This window comes from Drosophila suzukii, chromosome Y (assembly GCF_043229965.1).
Source record: "Drosophila suzukii chromosome Y, CBGP_Dsuzu_IsoJpt1.0, whole genome shotgun sequence".
NCBI classification, from domain to species: Eukaryota; Metazoa; Arthropoda; class Insecta; order Diptera; family Drosophilidae; genus Drosophila; species Drosophila suzukii.
In genome coordinates this window covers 11,060,996-11,087,258 of record NC_092085.1, presented here as the reverse complement: position 1 = coordinate 11,087,258, position 26,263 = coordinate 11,060,996, and the positions used below count along the sequence as shown (strand labels likewise).

The following is a 26,263-nucleotide window of genomic DNA, read 5'->3' as shown; positions in this document are numbered from 1 at the left end:
TTGTCTACAAGCTCCTTGACTAACATTGGGATGTTTAAGTGCGCTGTTAGGCTGCATGCCTTGATCGTTGCGCAAATGTTGCGTACTGCGAGCGCGTACTCTATTATGGATTCCAATTTTTCTTTCGGAGGCGCAAGCTTCCTCACCTTGTCGATCATCCTCTCCAGGATGTACTCGGGTCTGCCGAAGAACATTTTTAGCGGGCTCATTACTTCCGGAACTAGGCTAGGAAGTAAAAGCTTATACTTCACCATTTCTCGTGCCCTGCGTTTTAGGCAGCATTGGTCAGGATCCCCGCTGAACGAAGGAAGCTCCTTGGGTATAGCTTGTCTTGCGGCGATTTGGGAACTGGACGGTGATGCGGGCGTCGCCTGAAACAGTCCGTCTGTCTATACATTTAGCGTATTCATTTGCTGTAAAATTTTATACTTCTCCTCGATAAATCTCTGCTTTAGCTTGTTTTTGTTCGCGGTAGAATTATCATCGGGAATAATGTGTCCGTCGCTGGTTTTGTCGATATCGATGAGGTCGTATACTAGCTGGTCGACCTTATTTTGGCTTGGTAACATGTTGGAGTTGTCGAACTGATTTGGAGGCGGTGATCGTAATATTCTTCCAGGTGGGTTTTTGGAGCTACCTCCAGCAAGGCACGGATCGCAATTCCAATCGTTGTTCTCGACGCCTAGGCAGCGAAAGTTGTACCAACTGTCACAACTGTCGCATTGGACCCAGCTTTCTTCATTTCCTGTCGCTTTTTTCGAATCAATGTGTATTACATTTGGCGTTGCGGAGCACGCTTAAAAACTTTGTCTTTTTCCTTCTCTTCTTTCGCTTCTGGCGGTTCTAGGGATGGTTCTTAAAAAGATAAATGAGGTCGATATTTCTTATATCGGTACCTCCAGAATTATCCAGTGCTTATACATATCATAAGAAATTAAAAATTAAATTTAAATTATGGCGGCAACACAGACCTTTCTTTTTGATATGTATGCAGAATTTAGTGTTTTCAAAGGTGCAATTGAACAAATTTGAAAATCCTAAAAAATATTGTCAGGGTTTTTGTTTAGTTGCCCAATAGTGGTGCAAGTCAAGTCGTCGGAAGCATCGCCGTGGGAAGCCTACAAAGAACAAGATCACTACGTCGCGACGTTCGGGATTGGGACATTAGGAATCTCCGAATCAAGGGCATCAAACGGAATCACTACCACCCTGGCACATCACCCGGCGGGCAATAGACCTGCGACGAGGAACCGTGAGCTCGGAGGGAAAGTTGTCTAAACCCAGTGTGCCTTGGCCAATTGAGCAGGACCTGGCGCGAATTACTAGCGGTCGATTGATTTTTGAGTTGCCACCCTCAAAGACAGTATGGTATTGATAGTAGTTGAAAAGTATGCGGGGATTGTTTTATTTACAATATGCATCCCAAGGGATGACATATTCCCAAGAAAAAGATTTTAGGTAGATAAACGCTTTTTTTAGAGAAATTGCTGAACAATAGGAGAATTAATTTTCTGGTTAAAAAAAACGACGCCGATCAGCAAAAAAATGAGGCATATTATTCATTATTTAGCCACGTTTCTTAGACACAGATAACATCGTCATCAGACTGGACAAAAACAAACCTAATTTAATATATTTTCTTTATATTGCTTTATGCATTGATAGGTTCTATCTTCAGACCTTTCTTTTGTTTGCCTAGCACTTTATCATACTGTCTACATATGAGCTGTCATTAACTTGCATTAAATACATGTAAGACAGCTAAACGAAGCTTATTGTTTATAGTTAAACAGAACCATTACTAAATTACATTACACAGTATGAGACAGTTACAATAGAATATAATGGAATATTTAAGCGTAAAATAAAGCAGTAGATTTTGCTGGTTGAGCGGGAGTTTGGAAACGATCTAATTTTGGGCGATTGAGTTGGGGAGAGAGACGATAAAGCGTTGATCTTAACAGAGTTTGAGAGAGAGAGTGTGAGTTTGACGTGAGCAACACCACACGTGTAAACACGGCAGTAATAGCATTTTTCTCTTGGGCTGCATGTCCTCTATAAAAAATTAAATCCCATTGTGAGATGCTCACCGATCTAAATCGGACCCTCTGATTTTATACCTATTATTGCTTAAGCTAGCAGTTTCGCCAAACATCGGACTACTTCCTGTAGTGTAGTCTCGACCAAACATTATGTTTACATTTTTATTATTAAAACACATCTTAAAACTTCGTTTTGAGAAATACTTGTACATAAGTGCTTAGATTCGGTTATGATACCACAATCAAATTCCTTCCATTAATAATAATGTAATTGGTAATTATTTATTTTTTTCCAGACAGTACACATTCGAAGCAGCTAAGGTGGCCTGTGGGAACGTAGCTGGGCTTTTATCTTGGACAATGGCTATGGCAAAGTACTTTGAAGTTAACAAGGAGGTCCTACCCTTAAAAGCCAATTTAGCTGTACAGGAGGCTAAATATCAAAAAGCATCAGGTGACCTACAAGAAGCTGAAGAGTTACTTAAACAAAAGGAAAACGAATTGGCCGAAGTACAGCAAACACTAGAAGATGCAGTATCAAAAAAAGACGCTGTACTAGACGAGGCTAAAAAGTGTCAGGACAAAATGGATGCAGCAACCGCTCTTATCGGTGGCCTAGCCGGTGAAAAAATACGTTGGACTGAACAAATAGCTTCCTTTAAAAGCGAAACCGATAGGTTGGTTGGAGACGTAATACTGTTGACGGCATTTTTATCATATACCGGACCTTTTAATCAAGAATTTCGAAGTGACCTTCAAAGTGTGTGGATAAAACAAATTATTGAAAAAATGATACCCATTTCAGCAAATGTTAATATAATTGAAAGTTTAACGGATCGTTCACAAATTGGTGAGTGGAACATCCAGGGTCTACCAACAGATGAACTTTCTATTCAAAATGGAATTATTTCTACAAAAGCGATGAGATTTCCCCTTCTAATAGATCCTCAATCCCAGGGAAAAGTTTGGATTAAAAACAAGGAGAAACAAAATAAATTGATTGTAACAACATTAAACCACAAATATTTTAGAAATCATTTAGAAGATTCGGTTAGTATGGGAATCCCGATTATGATCGAAGATGTTGCAGAAGAGTTAGATCCTTGTTTAGATAATCTATTAGATCGCAATCTTTTAAAAGTAGGTACCCAATATAAAGTTAAAATAGGTGATAAAGAAGTAGATTGGAATCCTGAATTCAGATGCTATATTACAACCAAGCTACCGAACCCAGCGTATACACCAGAAATATTTGCTCGTACTTCCATGATTGACTTTACTGTGACAATGCGTGGATTAGAAGACCAATTATTAGGTAGAGTTATTCTTGCCGAAAGAAAAGAACTAGAAGACGAACGGGTACAATTGGTCGAGACAGTAACTGGAAACATGAAAAAAATGAAAGAGCTTGAAGCAAACTTGCTTCATAAGTTGTCCACCACACAAGGAAGTTTGTTGGACGATGTTACAGTAATTGAAGTTTTAAATACGAGTAAAAACACCGCAATTGAAGTTAAAGAAAAAATTGAAATTGCTAAGATAACAGAAACGAAAATAAACGCTGCTCGAGAAGAATATCGCGTTGTGGCTACAAGAGGTAGCGTATTATATTTTCTAGTATGCAGTATGGCTAGAGTTAACAACATGTATCAAACGTCATTAGTGCAGTTTCTAGAACGCTTTGACGCTTCAATGTATAATTCATCAAAAACGCATATAACTCAAAAACGCATTAAACGAATTATAAATTATCTTACATTCGAAATTTACCGTTACAAGTCTCGGGGGCTTTATGAAAAAGACAAATTTTTACTTGTACTTTTAATGGCCCTTAGTATTGATCGTCAGCTTGAGTTAATAAGCTTTGATGAGTTTCAAATATTTATAAAAGGAGGTGCAGCATTAAATCTGAACGATTGTCCTCCTGTGCCTTTTCGGTGGACCACAGATGAAACTTGGTTAAACCTAGTCCAGCTGACAAATTTAACTCCATTTGTTAACATATTGACCAAAGTTAGTGGCAATGAACGAGCTTGGTTTACATGGTATAAGAAAGATGCTCCGGAAAATGAAATCATACCGGATGGTTATCATTCCTTAGATCCCTTTAGAAAAATGTTGCTAATTCGTTCTTGGTGTATGGATCGAACTATTGCTCAATGCCGAAAATATATTGCTAACTCATTAGGAGATCGGTTTGCCGAGCCTGTTGTCCTTAACTTTGAGGAGTTATTATTGGAAAGCCGGGAATTAATGCCAATGATATGCTTCTTATCTCTTGGTTCTGATCCATCATCAAACATTGAACTTCTAGCAAAAAGAAATGAGCTGAAATGTCACCCTATATCTATGGGACAAGGTCAAGAAATTCATGCCCGAAAGTTAATCCTATCCTGTATAGAAGATGGAGGGTGGGTGTTGTTACAAAATTGCCACCTTGGACTAGAATATATGGTGGAACTTACAGTCCAAATTTTAGAGCTCGAACGCCTAGGTAAAGATGCTGCAGTCAATCAAAATTTTCGAATTTGGATCACAACAGAACCACACCCTAAATTTCCAATATCTTTACTTCAAATGGGCCTAAAATTTACTAATGAACCACCTGCAGGAATACGTGCTGGTTTAAAAAGGACATATACAAATTTGTCACAAGATTTCTTGGACTATTCCCAATCTCCATTTTATTTACCTCTAGTGTATTCTATATCGTTCCTTCACACAGTAGTGCAAGAAAGGCGAAAGTTTGGCCCGCTAGGTTGGAATATACCATATGAATTTAATTCTTCTGATTGGTACGCTAGTTGTTTATTTGTGCAGAATCATTTGGATGATTTAGAGCAAGGAAAAGGGATAAGCTGGGTCACTGTTCGATATATGCTAGGAGAAGTGCAATATGGCGGCCGTGTAACTGATGATTATGACAAGCGTTTGCTTAATACATTTACAAGAGTTTGGTTTCACGATGCTCTTTTTGAAGAAACATTTCAATTTTTTAAAGGATATAAAGTATATAACTTTAAAGAACAAGAAGCTTATTTGTCAGCTATCGACGACATGGTAAATGTAGACCCCCCCCAAGTGTATGGATTTCATTCAAATGCCGAAATAACTTACCAAACCAATACCATGAGAAATATTTTAGAAGAAATTATGTCTATTCAACCTAAAGGTATTTCCTATTTTTATACCCGTACAAAGAGAAATATTGATTTCCCAACGCAGTGAAGGAGACGTTTCCTACCCCAAAAAATATATATATTCTTGGTCAACATTATTAGACGAGTCGATCTAGAAATGTCCGTCCGTCTGTTTGTTTCTTCGGAAACTATTCTCTCAGTTTTAAAGTTATGCGGATGAAACTTTCCCAAAAATCTTATTTCAAACAATATTTTTTTAAAAATGTTAAATTGTTATAACTTTGTTGAAAATCTTGGGAATATCATTTCTTTAATATTTCATAATTTCGGTACATGCGGCTTTGAATTTAAATATGTCTTAACCTTAAAATAAAAGCATTTAATTTTTAGTTTGCTCCCACAAAACGACCAGCAAGGGTAACGAAACTTTGGCTTGCCGAGGCTAGCATCCTTTCATGATTAATAATAATATTGATATATCTTTCTTATCAACGTATACAGAGTCATCTGCCGGGACTGGGGAATCGCGGGAAGACCGAGTAGCCCGCCAAGTAAAAGAAATGTTAAGCAAAACACCATTGGCTTTTGATTTATTCGATGTAAAACAGCATCTTATTACAATGGGAGCCACGAGCTCGATGAATATATTTCTTCGCCAAGAAATTGACAGAATGCAAAGAGTAAGTTAACTTTTTTAATCCAATCAGGTCCAGTCAATAACAACAAGAAAAACGGTCTAGTCGAACGCCTCAGCAGTCTGATATGAGACTTACTAGCGTATTTTGATTTGTTTGTAGCTTCTTAAATAATTGTCCGTTTGAAAAATGGTTTTGGGTTTGAGAAAAAATCACAGTATACCTAATATTAAATAAGAAAAAAATAAATAACCAAGCTCAAGTTTATTTCAACAGGGTGCCACGCCTACAAACGAACAAACGCCCATAAAAAATTCTGTATAACCGCATTTCTGAAGCTTTGAATATGTGTGTATGTATGTGTATGTGTGTATGTGTGTATCAATATTTATCTTCATGCCAAAATTCTTTCAAATGGGACCATCCGTCAACAAGGTTTAGGCAAGTAAATAAATCTGGATTGGAACGTTGACCTAAAAATTTTGTAATTAAAACTTGTTCAAATATCCGCCATTTCTTGTGTAAACGAAATTTAAAATTTCCTTCGATCACCGAAAAGATAATTGATTTCGAAAGATTTTACACTTTCGAATTTAAATAATCCGATGTTCCTATACCGTGCGAGCCTTAATTCCTTTTTATACCCGTTACTCGTAGAGTAAAAGGGTATACTAGATTCGTCGGAAAGTATGTAACAGGCAGAAGGAAGCGTTTCCGACCCCATAAAGTATATATATTCTTGATCAGGATCACTAGCCGAGTCGATCTAGCCATGTCCGTCTGTCCGTCTGTCCGTCTGACCGTCTGTCCGTCTGTCTGTCCGGATGAACGCTGAGATCTCGGAAACTATGAGAGTTAGGCTATTGAGATTTGGCGTACAGATTCCTGAGCTTCTTACGCAGCGCAAGTTTGTTTCAGCAGAGTGCCACGCCCACTCTAACGCCCACAAACCGCCCAAAACTGAAACTCCTACAGTTTTGATGCTAGATAAAAAATTTTAACTGAAATGTATTGTTCTCATCAATACCTATCGATTGACCTAAAAAAAAGTTTGCCACGCCCACTTAAACGCCCACAAACCGCGAAAACCTGTGACGCCCACAATTTGGATGCTAGATGAAAAATTTGAACTGAAATGTATTGGTGTCGTCAATACCTATCGATTGATCCAAAAATAAATTTGCCACGCCCACTCTAACGCCCATAACGCTTAAATCTGTCTACCGCCGGTAGGTGGCGCATTTTAATTTCGCTTTGCTGCTTGCATATCTCCATTTCCCTTTGAGTAACGGGTATCTGATAGTCGAGGTACTCGACTATAGCGTTCTTCCTTGTTTTATTTAAGCTGTAAAGCGAAAACACAGGGCTTGCTTTGATTATTGCATCAACTTTTAAGGTTTTATTTATGTTCCAGATTATATAATTTTATCTAAGTAGGCTTTGTGAAAATAGCTTTCATTTTATCGAGTCGAAAAAGACTTAACAGGAAGCCTGAGTCCTTGACAAAGAAAGCTCTTACATTGAGGCTCGAGAAAATAAAGTAAATCTGAGCCATTATGGAAATATATTGGGCTCTTTTTAGATTTAGTTTTTATTTTCCATCTTTGTAGTTTCATAATTGGTTCTTTTATGTCGCTAAACAAAACTAAAGGTTTATGATCGCTTAATATTTCAAAAGAACTGCCGAACAAATATGGTCTACCATATTTGGTAGCCCATACGATTGCTAAAAGTTTGTTTTCTATTTTGTGACAATACTGCTCCTATCGCCATGTTGCTTGCGTCTGTTGTTAAAGAGAATGCTTTGCTAAAGTCGGGATAAATCAAAATGGGGTCTGAAGTTAATAAGACTTTAATTTATTCAAATGCTTCTATGTAAGATTTATCGTTAATATTAATTGTGGCGTTCTTCTTTAATTTCATTGTATTGGTTTGACAAGTCTTATATTTGCCAATTCCGGTATGAATTTTCGATAATTGAAATTTCCTAGAAATGATTAGCATTCCTTTGGAGTTTTTGGTATTGGGAAATAAATGCACTAATTATACCCGTTACTCGTAGAGTAAAAGGGTATACTAGATTCGTCGGAAAGTATGTAACAGGCAGAAGGAAGCGTTTCCGACCCCAAAAAGTATATATGTTCTTGATAAGGATCACTAGCCGAGTCGATCTAGCCATGTCCGTCTGTCCGTCTGTCTGTCCGGATGAACGCGGAGATCTCGGAAACTATGGGAGCTTGGCTAATGAAATTTGGCGAGCAGATTCCTGAGCTTCTTACGCAGCGCAAGTTTGTTTCAGTAGAGTGCCACGCCCACTCTAACGCCCACAAACCGCTCAAAACTGAAACTCCTACAGTTTTGATGCTAGATAGAAAATTTTAAATAGTAAAGTTTACAGAAAATTAAAGTCTATCTTATGTTTTTAAAACATATTCTTAGTCAATTATTATAATTATTAGTTTAATTAATTTACTAATGGGTTAAATAAATAATACAAAAAATAAATAACAGTTAATAAAATTACTGTTAGAATTTGATTAATTGGGTAAAATTGAATCCGTCCAAATTTTCTTAAATATATAAAAAGGTAAATTTATTAAATTTGCAATTGATAAAACTAATTCAATAACTCCTCCTAATTTATTAGGAATAAAACGTAAAATAGCATATTCAAATAAAAACAAGGAAGAACGCTATAGTCGAGTACCTCGACTATCAGATACCCGTTACTCAGCTAAATGGAGATATGCAAGCAGCAAAACGAGATTAAAATGCGCCACCTACCGGCGGTATACAGATTTAAGCGTTATAAGCGTTAGAGTGGGCGTGGCAAATTTTTTTTGGATCAATCGATAGGTATCGACGAGACCAATACATTTCAGTTAAAATTTTTTATCTAGCATGAAAATTGTGGGCGTCACAGGTTTTTGCGGTTTGTGGGCGTTAAAGTGGGCGTGGCAAACTTTTTTTTGAGTCAATCGATAGGTATTGATGAGAACAATACATTTTAGTTAAAATTTTTATTCTAGCATCAAAACTGTAGGAGCCACAGTTTTGGGCGGTTTGTGGGCGTTGGAGTGGGCGTGGCACATTGCTGAAACAAACTTGCGCTGCGTAAGAAGCTCAGGAATCTGCAGGCCAAATCTCAATAGCCTAGCTCCCATAGTTTCCGAGATCTCAGCGTTCATTCGGACGGACAGACAGACGGACAGACGGACAGACGGTCATGGCTAGATCGACTCGGCTTCCCGAGAGTCGCACTACAGCTCTAAAGCGCCTACAATGCATAAGAACCTGAATTCTGAGCGAACCGGATCTGTTTTTCCAAAATCAACGACCAAATAAAAAGTCTTCTTGCCAAAAGATACGCCAAGCACCTATCTGACGAGGAGGCGAAGAAAGAAGAAACTCGCACTTAGTACTTTCACATATTCACAAATCCGAATAAGCCTGGAAAGATAAGGCTGGTTTGGGATGCGGCAGCAAAAATAAACGGAGTATGCCTCAACGACTTTTTGTTAAGCGGACCGGACTGCTTAAACCCACTCATCGACGTTCTCCTAGTCGGAAAAGTCTCCAAAATGTTTCACTGGATCAACATTCGCCACGAAGACATGCATTCTCAGCGCTTTCTTTGGTATGATGTCATGCGTCATGCGTGCCATGACCTTTGGTATCAATTGTGCACCATTCATAGCCCACTACGTTCGCGACAAAAATGCAGAAGTCCACCAGCAGCAATTCCCCTTAGCCTTGGATGCGATTCAGCGTGCGCACTATGTCGAGGACTTCATCGTCAGTACGAGTGATGAACAGAAAGCCATCGAAATATCCAGCCAAGTAAGGGAGGTCCATTCCAGAGGCGGATTCGAAATTCGAAACTGGGCGTCAATTTCCGTTAAACTTCTCTCGTAACTTAAGAACGATGGAGACGCCAAGGAACAGGAGCCAGTGCAGTTCGGCGCTACAGAAAAGGTTTTGGGTATGTATTGGGACCCACATAAAGGCGTACTTAAGTTGGTTTGCAGATTCTCAAGACTTAAGCGAGACGTCCTTACCGATACTGCAGTCCCAACAACTAGAGAAGTCCTTCAGGTTCTCATGTCGATTTTCGAGCCCTTGGGCCTACTGTCGTGTCATAGGATCGGATTAAAAATCCATCTGCAGAAAATCTGGCGAGCAAACATCAGCTGGGACCAAGAGCTGCCAGAATCACTGTTGGAGGACTGGAATCAATGGAAGCTGTTGCTGCCTCAAGTGGCAACATTTAATATTCCGAGATGCTACTCCCCAAGCATGTCTTTTGGAACCCGAATCGGCCTGCACACGTTCGTGGACGCTAGCGAGTATGCTTATTCCGCTGCTTGCTACCTCCGAGTTTCCCAAAAATACGAGGTGGACGTTTTGCTAGTAGCCGCGAAAAGCAAAGTGGCGCCACTAAGGCCACTATCTATTCCGCGCATGGAGCCGTGATGGGCTCACGCTTAGCAAATAAAATTATCAACGTACGTAGCCTACGAGTTGACGATCTTACGTACCGGTCGGATTCACGAACCGTTCTACAATGGCTGGTGATGGATCCTCGCAACTTTCAACAACTCGTGAAGCACAGCAGACTTGGAAACCACACGAGTGGATCAATGGCGATGGATCCCATCAAAGCTCAACATTGCAGACGGGGCAACGAAGGTCATCACAAACCCTTGTGTGAACACATGGCTTTACGGAGCAGAGTTTTTGAAAAGCGAACCCAGTAAGTGGCCAAAAGTTCCATCACGAGCAAAGGAGATCGATATGACCGAACTACGCAGACACGTCTTCACAACTCGTAGTGCGAATAAAGTCTTACTCGACGTGGAATATTTTTCCGATATATATCCAGCGACTTCTAGCTAAACGCCAAAGGACTGACATGCCGTCAGCAGTGACCGAATTTTACGTCAAGGAAGCGCAGACCCTACTATACAAAGAAGCGCAGAGGCTCGAGTTCACGGATGAAATCCATTCATTGATTAGTAATACAGGAAGAACGCTATAGTCGAGTACCTCGACTATCAGATACCCGTTACTCAAAGGGAAATGGAGATATGCAAGCAGCAAAGCGAAATTAAAGTGCGCCACCTACCGGCGGTAGACAGATTTAAGCGTTTATTTTTGGATCAATCGATAGGTATTGACGACACCAATACATTTCAGTCAAAATTTTTCATCTAGCATCCAAATTGTGGGCGTCACATGTTTTCGCGGTTTGTGGGCGTGGCAAACTTTTTTTTAGGTCAATCGATAGTTATTGATGAGAACAATACATTTCAGTTAAAATTTTCTATCTAGCATCAAAACTGTAGGAGTTTCAGTTTTGGGCGGTTTGTGGGCGTTAGAGTGGGCGTGGCAGTCTACTGAAACAAACTTGCGCTGCGTAAGAAGCTCAGGAATCTGTACGCCAAATCTGAATAGCCTAACTCTCATAGTTTCCGAGATCTCAGCGTTCATCCGGACAGACAGACGGACAGACGGACAGACGGACAGACGGTCAGACGGACAGACGGACAGACGGACAAGGCTAGATCGACTCGGCTAGTGATCCTGATCAAGAATATATATACTTTATGGGGTCGGAAACGCTTCCTTCTGCCTGTTACATACTTTCCGACGAATCTAGTATACCCTTTTACTCTACGAGTAACGGGTATAAATATCAGTCTGGTTGAATGTGATGTAACTAATGGGTTAGCTGGGATACAATTATCAGGGTCTCCTAATACATTTGTGGGCGTTCAAGTGGGCGTGGAAATCTTTTTATTGGGTCAATCGATAGGTATTGATGAGGACAATACATTTCAGTTAAAATTTGTATTTTAGTATCAAAACTGTAGGAGCCACATTTTTGGGCGGTTTGTGGGCGTTAGAGTGGGCGTGGCACTCTGCTGAATCATACTTGCGCTGCGCAGGAATCTCAGGAATCTTCATGCCTCATCCCAGTAGAGTTCCCCAGTCACCTTGGTGCAGAAAGGAACGAGTAACCGCCTTTGCTTAGACGCACGCAAGGTAAATTCACGGACGATAAAATATGCATATCCTTTACCTCACAATGAGGGCTTCTTGAGTCGACTACAAGAGACATCCTAAGTTTCGGCAATCGATTTTAAGGATACCTTCTGGCAAATACCACTTGAAGCAAAAAGCGAAGAAAAGACTTTCACAGTGCCATGTCGGCCGTTGTATTAGTTTAAGGTGCTGCCGAAGAATATGGTTTACCAAGCTCATCATGTAAGGACAGCGGGGCATAGGGCATTGAAAAGAATAATGCAGTTCTAGTACTGGCCCGGAATGACGGTCAGTATACAAGAAAGCATACAGAACTGCGATGTATGTAAGGTCTGAAAAACAGCCAACGACCGCCATTGGCTAAGCATCGAATTACCAAACGTCCCGGCAAAAGATTAAACCGTACCCATGAACGACGCGCGGAAACTCCGTAATCCTGTATGCCTAGACCATTTCTCAAAGATCGAATGGCAAGAACCGATACAAAAGGCAACAGCTGTAGAAGTCGCCAGCTTCCTTGAAAAGAACATTTGTCATCAGTATGGGGTGCAAGAGTTTATATACTCCGATAACGGCAGCCAGTTCATATCCCAAGTGTTCGCAGAATTGCTCATGCAGTACGGAATTCGACACGAGCGAATGCAGCTCAAAGGGTAAACGAATCCCTGAAGCAAATTGTCAGGGCAAGAATTGAGAGAGACGAGCGGTTTTAGTACTCTCACCTTAGCCATATAGCGTGTACGCTAAGAAGTGGCTACCACGAAGCGTTGGGACTTGAATCTTACTATGCGATGTTTGGAACCCGCATCGTTACTCACGCAAGTGCGAATGCGATGCTATGGCTCGGCGGCATTGCGACAGCAGATCAAGCACTATGCCTCGCAGATAAGATGGAACTGGACTGCATCGGGCGTACGAGAAGGCCGAATGAACATATAGTTCACAAAGCAAAGATGTTCAGATTACAGTAGGTCAGGTAGTTTACCTGAAAAACTACAGGCGAAGTAACCGGGCTAAAAGGTTGTAACGAACTGATTATGTTGGTCTGCTCGCTAAGAGATTCGTGCGGCTAGGTCAGTAGATTGAGTGTTCGTCCTACCAAATTTATATGACGTGACTGTCCATAGATCAATGTAAAAGACAATAGCTCAAAGAATAACATTTGGTTTATTTTCGTTACTTATTGCAGGGGTGCGTGGCTCAGTTGGTCTCGGGATCGTATCGCGCTGGTTCGCTCGTCTTGGCTCGACGACGCATTGACTCAGTGATCGTTCATTCCATCCTGTATCTCGGGATGCTCGTAGGGTTCCTTGCCGCTGCTTGCTCGCATACGCGTTGACTCAAGGACGCTTGTCGCGCCTTGGACTTGCTGAGAGATCGGCCTTGCGGGCTTAGGGAAGCTTCACCGTTCTCAGACTAGGGTAAACAGGTGCCTCGCTGACAGGGCAACGCCTTTCGAGACAATGACCGCCTTTTCCTTGCTCTGTCCCGGACGGTCCCTTTAGGGTCTTGCTCAATTTGCACAGTCAAGGCTAAAGCCAGAAAGCTGCCTAGCGATCCACTTCGCTTTACGCTCGATGAGTTCTCCGTGGTTGCCGGTGATGTCTACTGGTGCCGCTGCCGATGTCCTCTGCTCCACTTCTTATCTTGCTTGTCCTTATCGTGGTGTCTGCCCCTTGAAGTCTTGGACGATCGCCGATCTGGGTCTTGGGGAACCATTGGGTATTTACAGGACAACGCCTCTTGAACGTCTCAACCGGTCGACTGCTCGCTCTTTCTGGCTGGAAATGTGGTTCTCTGGCACTCGGCGTTTCGGTTGGTTGCCGCTCTGGGACTTCGCCGGTAGCCGCTGGGCTCTCCAGGACAACAAACCACAAATCGATCGACCGCTCGTCCTTCGCACCACGTCCTGTTCAGTCGGGCGAGGTACAACTTTCCCCTCGAGTTACGGTTCCTCGTCATAGGACTCGCAGTAAGAAATGAACCGCCTTGACTTAGCCGTGTGATGCCCTGTGGACCTCAGCTACCTGTGTCTCAATTCGGAGATCCCTGAGTCCCGGTCCCGAACGTCTCGACGTAGCGATCTTGCTCCTTGTAGACTTCCCACGCTGCTGCTTACGACGACGTGACTTGTTGTTCTCGTTCTGCTGGTTGACTTCTTTGCTAACTAATTGATCTTGTTGGATTGGGTCCTCCTTTTCGTAGCAGGTCATTCAGGGGTTTGATAATTCTGGAAAAATCTGGTATAAACCGGCGGTACCACGACGCTACTCCGAGGTATTGCCGGAGTTCTTTGAGGGTCGATGGCAACTACTTTTTCTGTTCCTATTCTTTCGCTAATCACTCGATGTCACAGGTACAGCAGTTCCTTCTTGGCATTTTTCTGAATTCAGCCTCAGGGTTGCTTCCTTTAGACGCCGTAACACTTCTCTAAGGTTGCTCTTGTGTTTTTCTAGCGTGCGACCGATTACTATAGCCTACTATTTTCTTCCAGTGGGATCAGCCAGTACCCATCCTTCAGGTCCAAACTGCTAATGTACAGCGCTTCCCTTAGTTGATCTAGGATGTAGCATATGCGGGGCATTGGGTATGCATCCTTTACTGACTTCGCGTTGATCTGTCTGAAGTCGACCCCATTTGGAGATGCAAGTCAACCTTTGCGTTGATTTCCCCTTGGATTTTTCGGTTCTTCGGGTAGTATCTCTGCTTAATTTGCTTGTCATCCTTCTATTCTTATCTCGTGTCCAGCACACTTTCTCGGTTCCGACTTGTTTCCTAACACCAACGGATCCAGTACTCCGGGTAAATCTGAGCATGAGGTCACTTGTTTGTTTGCCGAATTTGAACTCTACCTCGATCCTTGTAATTATTCCTAGAGCACCAATACTGTACTGGCTTTGTTGCTGTTCCCACCAATCATCACAGCTGCGGACAACTGATGCTCCTCCTCCTAGCTTGCCCTTTAGTTTGGAGAGTTTGCACTGTGCGATCCCCGCTCGCTTCTCTGCTACTGAGATCGCAGACCATTTCACGTTCGTTGGCAGCACCAGCGCTCCTGACACCCACCTTGCCGCATATCCAGCAGAATAACAGCCGTTCGTTTCGTCACCCTCTAGCCCAGTGTCCGTTCCCACCACATTTCCGACAGGCCTCCTGCGGGTCCTTGATATGCGTGGAATCTTGTGGCCTCTGTGAGTTGCAAGGTATTGTTTGGCTGTCTTTGTTGCTGTGGGGGTGGTGTCCATTGACCTTTCTATGACGAACCACTTCTAAGCCCTTCCCTGAAGCAATTCCAACATCGCTTGGGAGATCATGTCTAAATCCAATCCGTACGTGTTGGCGGACCATTCTACCTGCTCCAGGAACTCAAATGGTTTTTCCGCCCCGTCGAACCTGCACGACCATTCGCGGACCTGTTTAGCGACCTTTGCATAGTCCGACTGGCTGGGTCTCGAGATCAGCGCTGCTGTTTTTCTATCTTGCCTTGGCCCTCTCCTGTGGGCCTTGCTTTGCAAAGTTGTCAATGCTCAGGCTTGCCACTAGGTTGTCCCCTTCCGCGTTCGTTAACGTGATGCTTGGGCCGGCTCTGTCGTGGTATGTTGCTTCCAGCTCGGCCCAGATGCCGACGAGTTGTGGGTCGTTTCTGAGTAGTATTCCGACAGTGCCTTCCTCATGTCGTCCAGCCTGCCCACCTGGACTACATTAAGTCCCTGTGCGGCATGGGCGAATTCCTCCTTTCTAAGGCGGTAAATACATCTTCCCATGTTTATTGAGGTGCTCTCACTGTTGGGACAATCACGTTGGGCGCCAGATGTAACGAACTGATTTTGTTGGTCTGCACGCTTCGAGATTCTTGCGGCTAGCTTAGAAGATTGTGTGTTCGTCCCACCAAAATTATATAACGTGACTGACCTGTAGATCATTGAGAAAACACAGGGTTCAAATGGTAACAGTGGGTTTTATTCTCGTGGTTCTAATAAAGCGCGTGTGTGGCTTGGCTCCGCGTGTCCTTAGGCCACCGCCGTTCCGGGTCTTGCCGATTCGGTTGGCTCCTTAGGTCAACGCCTCTTGAATGCCTCAACGGGTCGTTCGCTTGCCCTCTTTGTCTTCTTAAGGCGGTAATCCACCTCTTTCCCATTTTTATTGTGTTGCTCTCACTGTTGGGACAATCACGTTGGTCTCCAGATGTAACGAACTGATTTTTCAGATAAAGCTCAGAAGATTTCGTGTTCGTCCCACCAAATTTATATGACGTTACTGCCCCGTAGATCAGTGAGAAAAAAAAGGGTTCAAATGGTAACAGTGGGATTTATTCTCGTGGTATTAGTACAGCGGGTGTGTGGCTGGGCTGGCTTCGGTATCTTCCGGCTCTGGTTCTTGTTCAGATCGAGCTGACAGTCAATTCTAACGCCAGGAAGCTGCCTAGCCGCTCACTTTGATGTACGCCTAGCGCAGACGAACGTTCCACCCGGCTTTACCCTAATGCTTGACGTCCGCGACGCTCCTGTGCTCCCCAATGAGCTCCGCGCAGCGATGGTAATGTGGCTGCCGGTGATGTCTGCTGGCGTCGCTGCCGATGTTTGCGCTCTGCCCTGTTTCCTGTCTGGCCGCTGGGCTTCTCCAGGACAACGCCTCTTGAATGCCTCAACGGGTCGTTCGCTCGCCCTTCCTGACTAGTAGCTTGGCGTTTCTGGCACTCGGGGTTTTGGGCAATTGCTGTTCGGGGACTTCGCCGTTAATCGCAGGGCTCTCCAGGACTATGCCTCTTGAAACCACAAATCGATCAACCGTTCGTCCTTTGCACCAGGCCCTGCTTAGTCGGGCAAGGTACGCTGGTTCTTAGACAACTTCCCCCCGAGCTCACGGTTCCTCGTCGCAGGTCTTTTTCGTTGACTGACAGACTCGCCGGGCGATTCGCCAAGGGGTGGTCGTGACAAAGTTGGAATCCAAACGCCTTGACTTGCTCCTTGTAGGCTTCCCACGGCGCTGCTTCCGACGACTCGCCTTGTACTGTCCACTCCAGGTCCAAAAGGATCCAGTTTGTTCTCTTTATCCAAGAGCGACGGCCACAACCTGGAGTCCGTTGTCTTGGCGCTATCCGGCTGTCCCTCCTTTGGCATGTGGCACGCAGGCGCGCCGTCCTGCTGCTGAGATGTGGCACTTCTTCTCCTTGGCCTAAGTCCACGGCAGAGTCCAAAGTCCAGTGTTTTCCGTTATGTCCATTTCCACATCGCCATGGAAGTCTCCACTCTCGCTCTCTCTCTCCGAACTCTAGTTCTCCAAACTCTCTTTCTCAAAATTCTCGTTCTCCAACTTCTCTTTCTCCAAACTTTCTTTCTCCAACTTCTCTTTCTCCAAACTTATCGAAGCTGCAGCTCACGAAATGAAACTGTTCAACTTAGAATGGTTGGGAAGCGTCAAGATCACGATTTAACCAATGTAGCGTAACCACTCGAACCAAACCGTATTGGGCGCAATGAGTTTCAGCAATTCGACCTAGAGCCCATAGATTAGGCGGCAAACGTTCATCCTTAACAAGTACTAGATCTGCAGCCTTCAAGGTATACCTCTTTTCCAACCATTTCGGTCTCCGATAAATAATCCGAGGACCAACGCTTTCAAATTTGCTTAAACAAGTGCTGACAGTTCCTCCATCTCTTGGTGGCACTTAGGCTAGCTCTGTTGGCATAGCGAGTAGAGCATCTCCAACTAAGAAATGGCCTGGGGTTAGGACCATCAGATCTTCCGGTTCATTAGCGGACACAACGGATGAGAGTTTAAGCACGCGTCAATGTGAGCTAACACAGGGGACAATTCCTCGTATGTAAGCGTACGATCACCAACTGTCCTTTTCAAACGGTGTTTCATTGACTTACCACCCGCCTTCCAAAGACCTCCAAAATGTGGAGGGGAGGAAGGGTTAAAATGCCACGTAATCCCATCATCTACGAGTCTACCAAGAATCGTTTTTTAGATGTACAACTGTCTGCTTGAAGCTTCCGATTTGCCCCGACGAAATTCGTGCCGCAGTCGCTATAAATATGATGAAGTCATCCAATAAATGCGTCTAATGTCAAATCCCAAACTGGCTAGGTGGATAGCCTTTGTCAGAAGACATACAAAACGAGAGATAGAGCCCTTAACCGAAGTCCGTCCTCTTCCTTTAGATGGTGAAATGTTGAACGGTCCCGCGTATTCAATCTCAACTGACGTAAAAGCATTCTCTGGCCGAGTCCTGGCCTGTGGAAGATTACCCATCTTTGGCCATTATATACAATACATTTATGGATTTCTCTTCGTACGGAGTTACGTCCGTTGATGACCCAACATTTCTTCCTGATGTGATTAAGTGTAAGGTCAGTTCCTCCATGTAGGGTACTGACATGGCTATAACGAATGACCAAGCTTGTAAATGGATGCTGATAAGGATAAATGTAGCAGCAGTGCGTCCATCAAGCATCGAATGATTTGTTCCCATTCATCATTATAATAGCGAACTTTGTCAAGGTAACATTTTTTCTTTCGATAACAGTTTCCAATCGCATGCAAAGCCTTCTTTTTGGCACATACGAAGCACACACAAAAACCCTTCAGAAAGTTCGAAAACTTTCCGTCTCGCAGCACCTCCTTGAATCCAGCTCAAGACAGTCTCTCTTGGAATCGTAAGCTGCGGCTTGATAGGGGCTACTTTGCATTTCGCCAAAACTAATTCCGCATGGTAGGCGACCTTCCCTATCGGAACTCGTAAGTAAGCTGCCGTACAGAACGCGTATCTTGATGCGTCGCAGAAAATGTGTAACTGTGAAGTTCCCTTCGACATTCCCAGACAAGTTTTCGCAGCTCTTGAATGAATTTCTGCCATTCTTTCCGAAGACTCATTGGTAAGTGGTCGCCCCAACTAAGTTTTTTCTTCCACAGAGCTTGAACCATTCGCTTTCCAACAACGTTGATTGGGCTCAACCATCCCATTGGGTTGAATAATCTCGCAATCGTTGAAAGCTTATTTCTCTTCGTTGATGTACCAAATTACTTTGAATGTTTAAGATGTAAATAAAAACAGTACCAAATCAAAAAAAACCCTTAAAGTTTAGAGGCTCTTTGTTTTCCCGATGTTCTAGAGGTATTTCTTCCAACAGTTAAGGACAGTTGATTCTCTTCCCATCATACCACTAACTTGAGCCTGCAGTTTTTTTGCCTCGGAAATTCAAATTGCTCCAGATAAAACGTCGTCTACATACATCTACGTACATTAGCTGCCGGAGGTTAGTTATGTTTTTCATCTTCGGCTAACTGCTGCACAACTCTATTAGCCAAACATCACCGTGCAGGTATATTCTTCTACCTAGATGGTGTTGTCCGGTTTCCAAAAAACTTTGAAATTGATCACCCTTTTAATGTTTATTAATACATCTGCACAGTTGATCGCTGGAAGCTCCATATGCATTTTCAGCCCTATTGTTAAGATTTCGTTCAAAGATTTCGCATTGCTCGTCTTGATCGATACGTCGAAGACGAAGCGCACCTTTGTGGCCGTTGACGATTCCTTGATTACTGGGTGGTGTCGCAAATAACAGTGTGTGGCTCCCCCGAGTAGCCTGGTTCTTCCGTTTGACTAGGTTGTGTAAGAACCTTATCCATTTGGCCCAACTTCAATTATTCCTTAATGGTTTTTGATTACACCTTCTTCAGGTTGGCATGGTTGCGTAAACGCTTGTCCAAATGGCACAACCGATATAACCTGATATAATAAATGCCTTGAGCAATAGTCCAGCCAGCCGGTCCACGATGTATTTCACTCACCATCAATTCATCATATTCTTGGACGCTGATGCACTATGGTCAGTACAAACACGTGGCCCTTACGACACCAACCAATGCTTGTTACGCGCGGAGCCCTAAACCGATTTTGGCAAGTAAACTAAATCGCCGACATGGAGCTAGAATGTTTTGCGGTAATAAGAAGAATTCGTAAGTTTCGGGCGTACGTAGAGGGTCAGGATTTTGAAGTAGTTACTGATCACTGGTCTCTACAGTGGCTTACAGTGGAATTGTCTGTTCGTCTGGCTCGTTGGGCAATACAATTACAGGGTTTCTCCTTCCGAATAACCCATAGAAAAGGAGCCCAAAACGTTGTAGCCGACGCGCTTTCGCGAAAAGATGAACCTGTCTTATCCGAAGTAGAAGAACAGGGACCAATAGTCGATCTTAATTCCGAGGAGTTCAAATCAGAGGAGTATGTTAGTCTTATAAAAAATATTTGTACTAATCAGGCTGAGTTACCCGATTTTAAGATCGTAGATGGGATATTTTATAAAAGAACTGAAGTTAGGGGCACTGACATTGAAGACCAATTAGTTTGGAAATTATGGGTACCGGCTGGATTAACATTAGATGTTATTATCAGAGCCCATGACCCTCCTAACGCAGCTCATAGTGGAAAAACTATTGAAAAAATCAGAAGATATTGGTTTTTGGCCGAAGATGGTAAAGCAGATACGGGAATACATAACTAGCTGCGATTTTTGTTAAGTTACCAGAAATTAGCGCAGCAATAAGATCCGGCGTTCACTAAAGTACGGGATATTCCCCATATCTGTTATCATTTTGGCCAAATATGTTATTAAACGGGAAAGATTATGAGATACTACGTCGACTTCAATTATTTCCGGGGATACTAAAATAGGATATCCAGATGCGCTTCAAACCATGCGGATAGCCGCACGTCAAAACATTTCCGAGGCAATATAATATAATAATATATAATAAAATATAAGTTTTAAGAAAGGTATTAGCTCCAAATTTTTGCCAAAGTAGTGCAATCAAAAAGTTTAGTGCAAAATTTGAACTAGTCTTATTGTTGAAAGTAAGGTAGGATCGTCTTACTATCAGTTATCAAATGAACAAGGTACAAAGTTAGGAATTTTTCACCTAAAAGTTATCCAAGTAAGATCATAAGAAACTGTCCTTTCTGTTTTCAGATTGCTAGTTATAACTAGCACTCGCAAACTGGTTGTAGTGGTCAGTTTAAATATAAAGTACATTTACCTGTGCTTTTAATGTTCTCTTTATAATTTGCATTGAATGAAACTTCTGAAGTATAAGAAATTTTATGGTTTATATGCAGAAAGCTTCGCCTTGCAAGCGTGCATCGGGAAAAACGCACATATATGAAAGATAAGCAATAATCGGGTAACATACAGGTAGAAAATCGTATGATTCCTCCGTTATCGCCCCGGCTTGAGTAATTCGGTGTCGGCAGCTCTGCACGAACTCTCAAAAGCTCGTTTGCGAGCCAAGACTTCTTTAAGCGACTAAAGACAAATTCATTACCGTCCAGTCATTGTGAACACAAGTGCGAATACTAGTTGTCCAAAATCTATTACATAAAGCAACATCGTGTCACCCGGAATCTATTATTTAATACTCCAATCCAAATAATCGGTCACATAACCTTACCGGTACAAAGGGATTAAAAACCAAAGATTTTTTCTACTCGGGAGTTGCCGTTTAAGGCCGTGTACTCGCCTGTCCCCTTTGAAGGCTGATAATCTTCGACGAGGGACTTTAATTGGAAATAAGTAACCCAGGTTTTATTGGCTAGTGGAACCGCAGAGCCCAAGCTCTCTGAGAGACCAATTCTCCACGACGGATCAATGTCCGGATCAAAGGTCGTAAGCTGCACGTAGTCAAGATTAAATAAACCGTCAGAGCAACCCCATCAACAAGAAGAAATAGTGCTCCAATGACCCCATAACTGTGACCTGTACCACTCCTGATCGTCTTCAGGGAACTCGGATGACAATCACGCTTCGCTAAAATCAGTTTCGGCCAACACATCGCCGCCTCTCAAACTATAACAATGTGGCTACGGGAATAGCTTTAAAACCGAAGCTGTATGCCCAAGGCAGTTCCTCCAAAACTGTTGCTGATAGAGATGGACTGCTGTTCGAGACATTTGTTCTTTTATAAATAATATTTAGATTGTTAGCCCTTACGTTAATTTTTGAACTTAAATATAGTGTCGAGGATGGTACGTTGAATAAGGGTATAAAAACAAAATAATAAAGTATATGTATATAGCACTCATCTCAACGATCACGCTTGGAAAAGGATATAAAAAGTAAAGAGTGAGTTTCCAGTAAGAATAATTAAATGAATTGAACCCCCCAAATTATATATATACTTGCGCCCTATTCTTAACTAAAGATATGGAAATTTAAATCCCAATATCCTAAATACATACTATCATACGACTATTTTGTTCATCTAAATTTTGATAACTTAGATTATAACTATTTGTTTTCTTTATAAATATAAAATTAAATACTCTAAAAACCATATTAGAAACTATGAGAATTACTATGAGTTGTATGTCCAAGTCAGTGTTTATATGAATTAAAACTATAAATTTTATATGGGTCATATTAATATTTAATATGATAAAGGAAGGGAGGGTAAAGAAATGGGATAACTAACATCTAATTCCCAGTCTGAAGAACGAAACACCACTTGGCTATAGTCGTTAGTCTATTACAGTTATTTTATTTGCCAACCCCGCCATAAACTCTCAGTCATACGTGTACCTAAAATATTATGCTAATGGGATCGATTGGCATATAGGAGAGTAGAAAGACCCCACGACAATCCGGCGAGCTAGTTTGAGCACAGCAAGAGATACACTTATCGAAATCCTGTCAATCGTCTGTGTCGTCCGAAATCAATAGCTTTAGCTATTTCCCCTTTCTTCCTTTTTTTTTGACACAGTTAAACCAATCCAAATTACAGGGGTTCTTTCACACACTTTTTAATAAAAAACACAGAAAGATGTCGAACTTCACCAGTTGTATTCAGTTGTATACTTTCAATCTATGACTTAATATACTTCTTTTAGTTTTATAACTTAGGAGTTCTTTGCTTTAAAAACGCGACCAGCTTCTCCTTTAATGTCTTCTTATTGCCCTGTCCACAGAAACAGCTGTCCAGCTTCTCCTAATCGCCAGTAAAACCTGTTCCGCATAACTGTTGTTCAGCATATGTGTGTGCGTTAGTGCAGTTCGCGCTCACGCAACAACTTTTAGAAATAAAGAAAAACAAGCTGGAACAAGGAAGTTTTCGTCTTCGGTTTTCGAAATTTTATTTATTATACCCGTTACTCGTAGAATAAAAGGGTATATTAGATTTGTCGAAAAGTATGTAATAGGCAGAAGGAAGCGTTTCCGACCCCATAAAGTATATATATTCTTGATCAGGATCACTAGCCGAGTCGATCTAGCCATGTCCGTCTGTCTGTCCGTCCGGATGAACGCTGAGATCTCGGAATCTAGAGCTAGGCTATTGAGATTTGGCGTGCAGATTCCTGAGCTTCTTACGCAGCGCATGTTTGTTTCAGCAAAAAAAAACTTTGCACGCCCACAATTTTTATGCTAGATTTAAAGTTTTAACTGAAATGTATTGGTCTCGTCAATACATATCGATTGGTATAAAAAAATTTTCCACGCCCACTCTAACTCATATAACGCTTTAATCTGTCTACCGCCGAAAGGTGGCGCATTTCAATCTCGCTTTGTTGCTAGCATATCTCCATTTCCCTTTGGTCCCTTTAGCTCAGTAACGGGTATCTGATAGTCGAGGTACTCGACTATAGAGTTCTTCCTCGTTATTTATACCCGTTACTCGTAGAATAAAAGGGTATGCTAGATTCGTCGGAAAGTATGTAACAGGCATAAGGAAGTATATCCGACCCCATAATGTATATATATTCTAGTCTGTCCGTCTGTCCGGATGTACGCGGAGATCTCGGAAACTATGGGAGCTAGGCTATTGAGATTTGGCGTGCAGATTCCTGAGCTTCCTACGCAGCGCAAGTTTGTTTCAGTAGACTGCCACGCCCACTCTAACGCCCACAAACCGCCCAAAATTGTGGCTCCTACAGTTTTGATGCAAGATAGAAAATTTTAACTGAAATGTAATGTTCTCATCAATACCTATCGATTGACCCAAAAAAAAGTTTGCCACGCCCACTTTAACGCCCACAAACCGCAAAACCTGTGACGCCCACAATTTTCATGCTAGATAAAAAATTTTAACTGAAATGTATTGGTCTCGTCAATACCTATCGATTGATCCAAACAAACGCCCACTCTAACGCCATAACGCTTAAATCTGTATACCGCCGGTAGGTGGCGCAAGTGAAAGCTTTCTTCTGCCTGTTGCATACATTTCGACGAATCTAGTATACCCATACTATAGTATCAAATACCATAAATGAACATGCTGAAGTATTAGTAACTCGCTTTAATACAGCGCTTATGCTAATACATGGCAAGAGAGACCACTTAGATAAAGCCCATTGATCACAAGTTTCCAAATTCTAGATCAAACTAGGCAGACTCTTCATACATTTATATATAAAAGTGTTATATATAAAAGTGTACTTTCGGTTTACAGAATAAATTGCCTTTGTGGGACATAAATTAATAAAATAATAATGTAATAATTGTTGATATGCAGATTATTAATGATTTTGAAAGACGTGTATTGAAGCGTGTCTTTATTGATGCCACTTTTTAAACGGAAGGGAGCTTGTACGGTGTGACCGTCTCTAACGAACATACGTACATTCAATATGAGCTTATACATTATTAACACTTACTACCTAATTATGAGAATACTGCATTCTCACTATTATTACACGCTTTCTTTTTTTTTTAAATTACCAACTTTAATCCCAACCATATCTTTTTGGTGGTCTTATAGTTCTTCCTGATCGTGATACTGTTGGTTCTACCTCTTCTTCTGAACTGAAACTTCCAGGGGTTTCATAGTCCACTGAGGTATCAATGTTACTTAAATTTACAAAGGTGATATTACTTAAGGGATCTATGTTTTCTTCTATGTTAACATTGTCAGTTTGATTTAGATCAACATTTTCAGATTCTTCGACTACTGGTTCTTCGCTTATATTAACAGTCTCTTCCTTGCTTTTTTCAGTTTCTTCTGGTTCGTTTTCTCTTAAGTTAACAGTTCCATTTTCACTTAAAAAACAATTTCATTGTCATACATATTAACAGTTTCATTATCATACATATTAACAGTTTCATTATTATAATAAATATTATTGCCGTTTTGTGTCTTATTAATGAGTCTTCTATTTCTTCTAAAAAAAATTATTGAAGTAATCTTTTATAATGTACGATCTTTCATTTACTTTTTGTTTTATGATTCCATATTCCCATTCATTGGCATTTTTTCTAAATTGGACTTTTTCTCCTGTATTTAATGGACGCAGAGTTTTTGAGTGCATATTATAATAGGCCTTTTGTTTCGCCTTTTTATGACCGAATCTTTAAATAATCTTTTCCTCCTCAATGTGATTTCTCAACAGCTCTGATTTCTTAATTGGCATTTTTGTCTTACACATTCGTCCAAAGAACAGTTCGCATGGAGCAAGACCTAAACTAGCTACGGAAGTAGCATTGTACTCAAGGATTCTATACTGGTAATCAGTTGCTTTAGAGCAACGTTTTAAAATATTCTTCCTAATCGCCACCCCTTTTTCTGCTAGTCCGTTGCTTTGTGGGTACCTAGGACTCGAAAACTGCAATAATGTATTACATTCATAAGCAAAGTTTCTAAACGAAAATGAATTAAAGGGATTGTTATCACATTTGAGCTTTGATGGGTACCCATAATTATTAAATGTTTTTCTTAGTTCTTTAATGACATTTGCAACTGATTTCCCTTTTAGCCGACTAACAATCAAGAAATTAGAATATGCATCAAAGATTGACAAAAAATTGTTTCCCCTGTAATAAAAAATATACATTCCTGCCATATGAAATGGATATTCTGGTGTTTCATCATCTATTAGCGGTTCCTTTTGATTGTTTCTTCTGAACTTTTCACATACCACGCAAGAGTGCACCAACTCCTTAATTTGTACGCTCATGTCTGGCCAGTAGTAAAGTTTTCGTGCTCGAGCTAAGGTTTTCTCCACACCCAAATGGGACTCATGAACTTGGTTTGAGATTGATTTCTGTAACTTGGACGGGATCACCAGCCTACCAGCACGAAATAGAAGACCGTTTTCAAAGTGTAATTCCGATTTGAATTTATAGAAGTTTTGATAAAATTGGTTTAATTTATGGAATGATGGCCACCCATTTTTAACAAATTCAGCTATTTTCCAATAATTTTCATCGTTTTCCAAAACCCTAAGATAGCATTCATAATTTTCTTGCGAGAAACAGGCTGCTTGGCTAGACATAGTAGTGAAACCTTTCACATGCAAAAACAATTGCTAAAAGCTCTTTTTCAATTTGAGCCCACTTTTGTTCACTCTTTGTAAGCGTACGTGACGCAAAACTGTCCGTTTTGTAGAATAACACAACCGAGACCGTTT

General features: G+C 41.6%; 1 protein-coding gene across 1 annotated transcript in view; it reads left to right on the top strand.

Moving 5' to 3' along the window:
• Window positions 1-26,263, top strand: part of kl-3 (dynein heavy chain 8, axonemal kl-3) — an 895,452-nt gene that overhangs the window by 749,964 nt on the left and 119,225 nt on the right. The window contains exons 14-15 of the mRNA XM_070997912.1: window positions 2,339-5,214; window positions 5,684-5,862. Coding sequence (XP_070854013.1) covers window positions 2,339-5,214; window positions 5,684-5,862 — 3,055 coding nt within the window. The remainder of the gene's footprint in view (window positions 1-2,338; window positions 5,215-5,683; window positions 5,863-26,263) is intronic.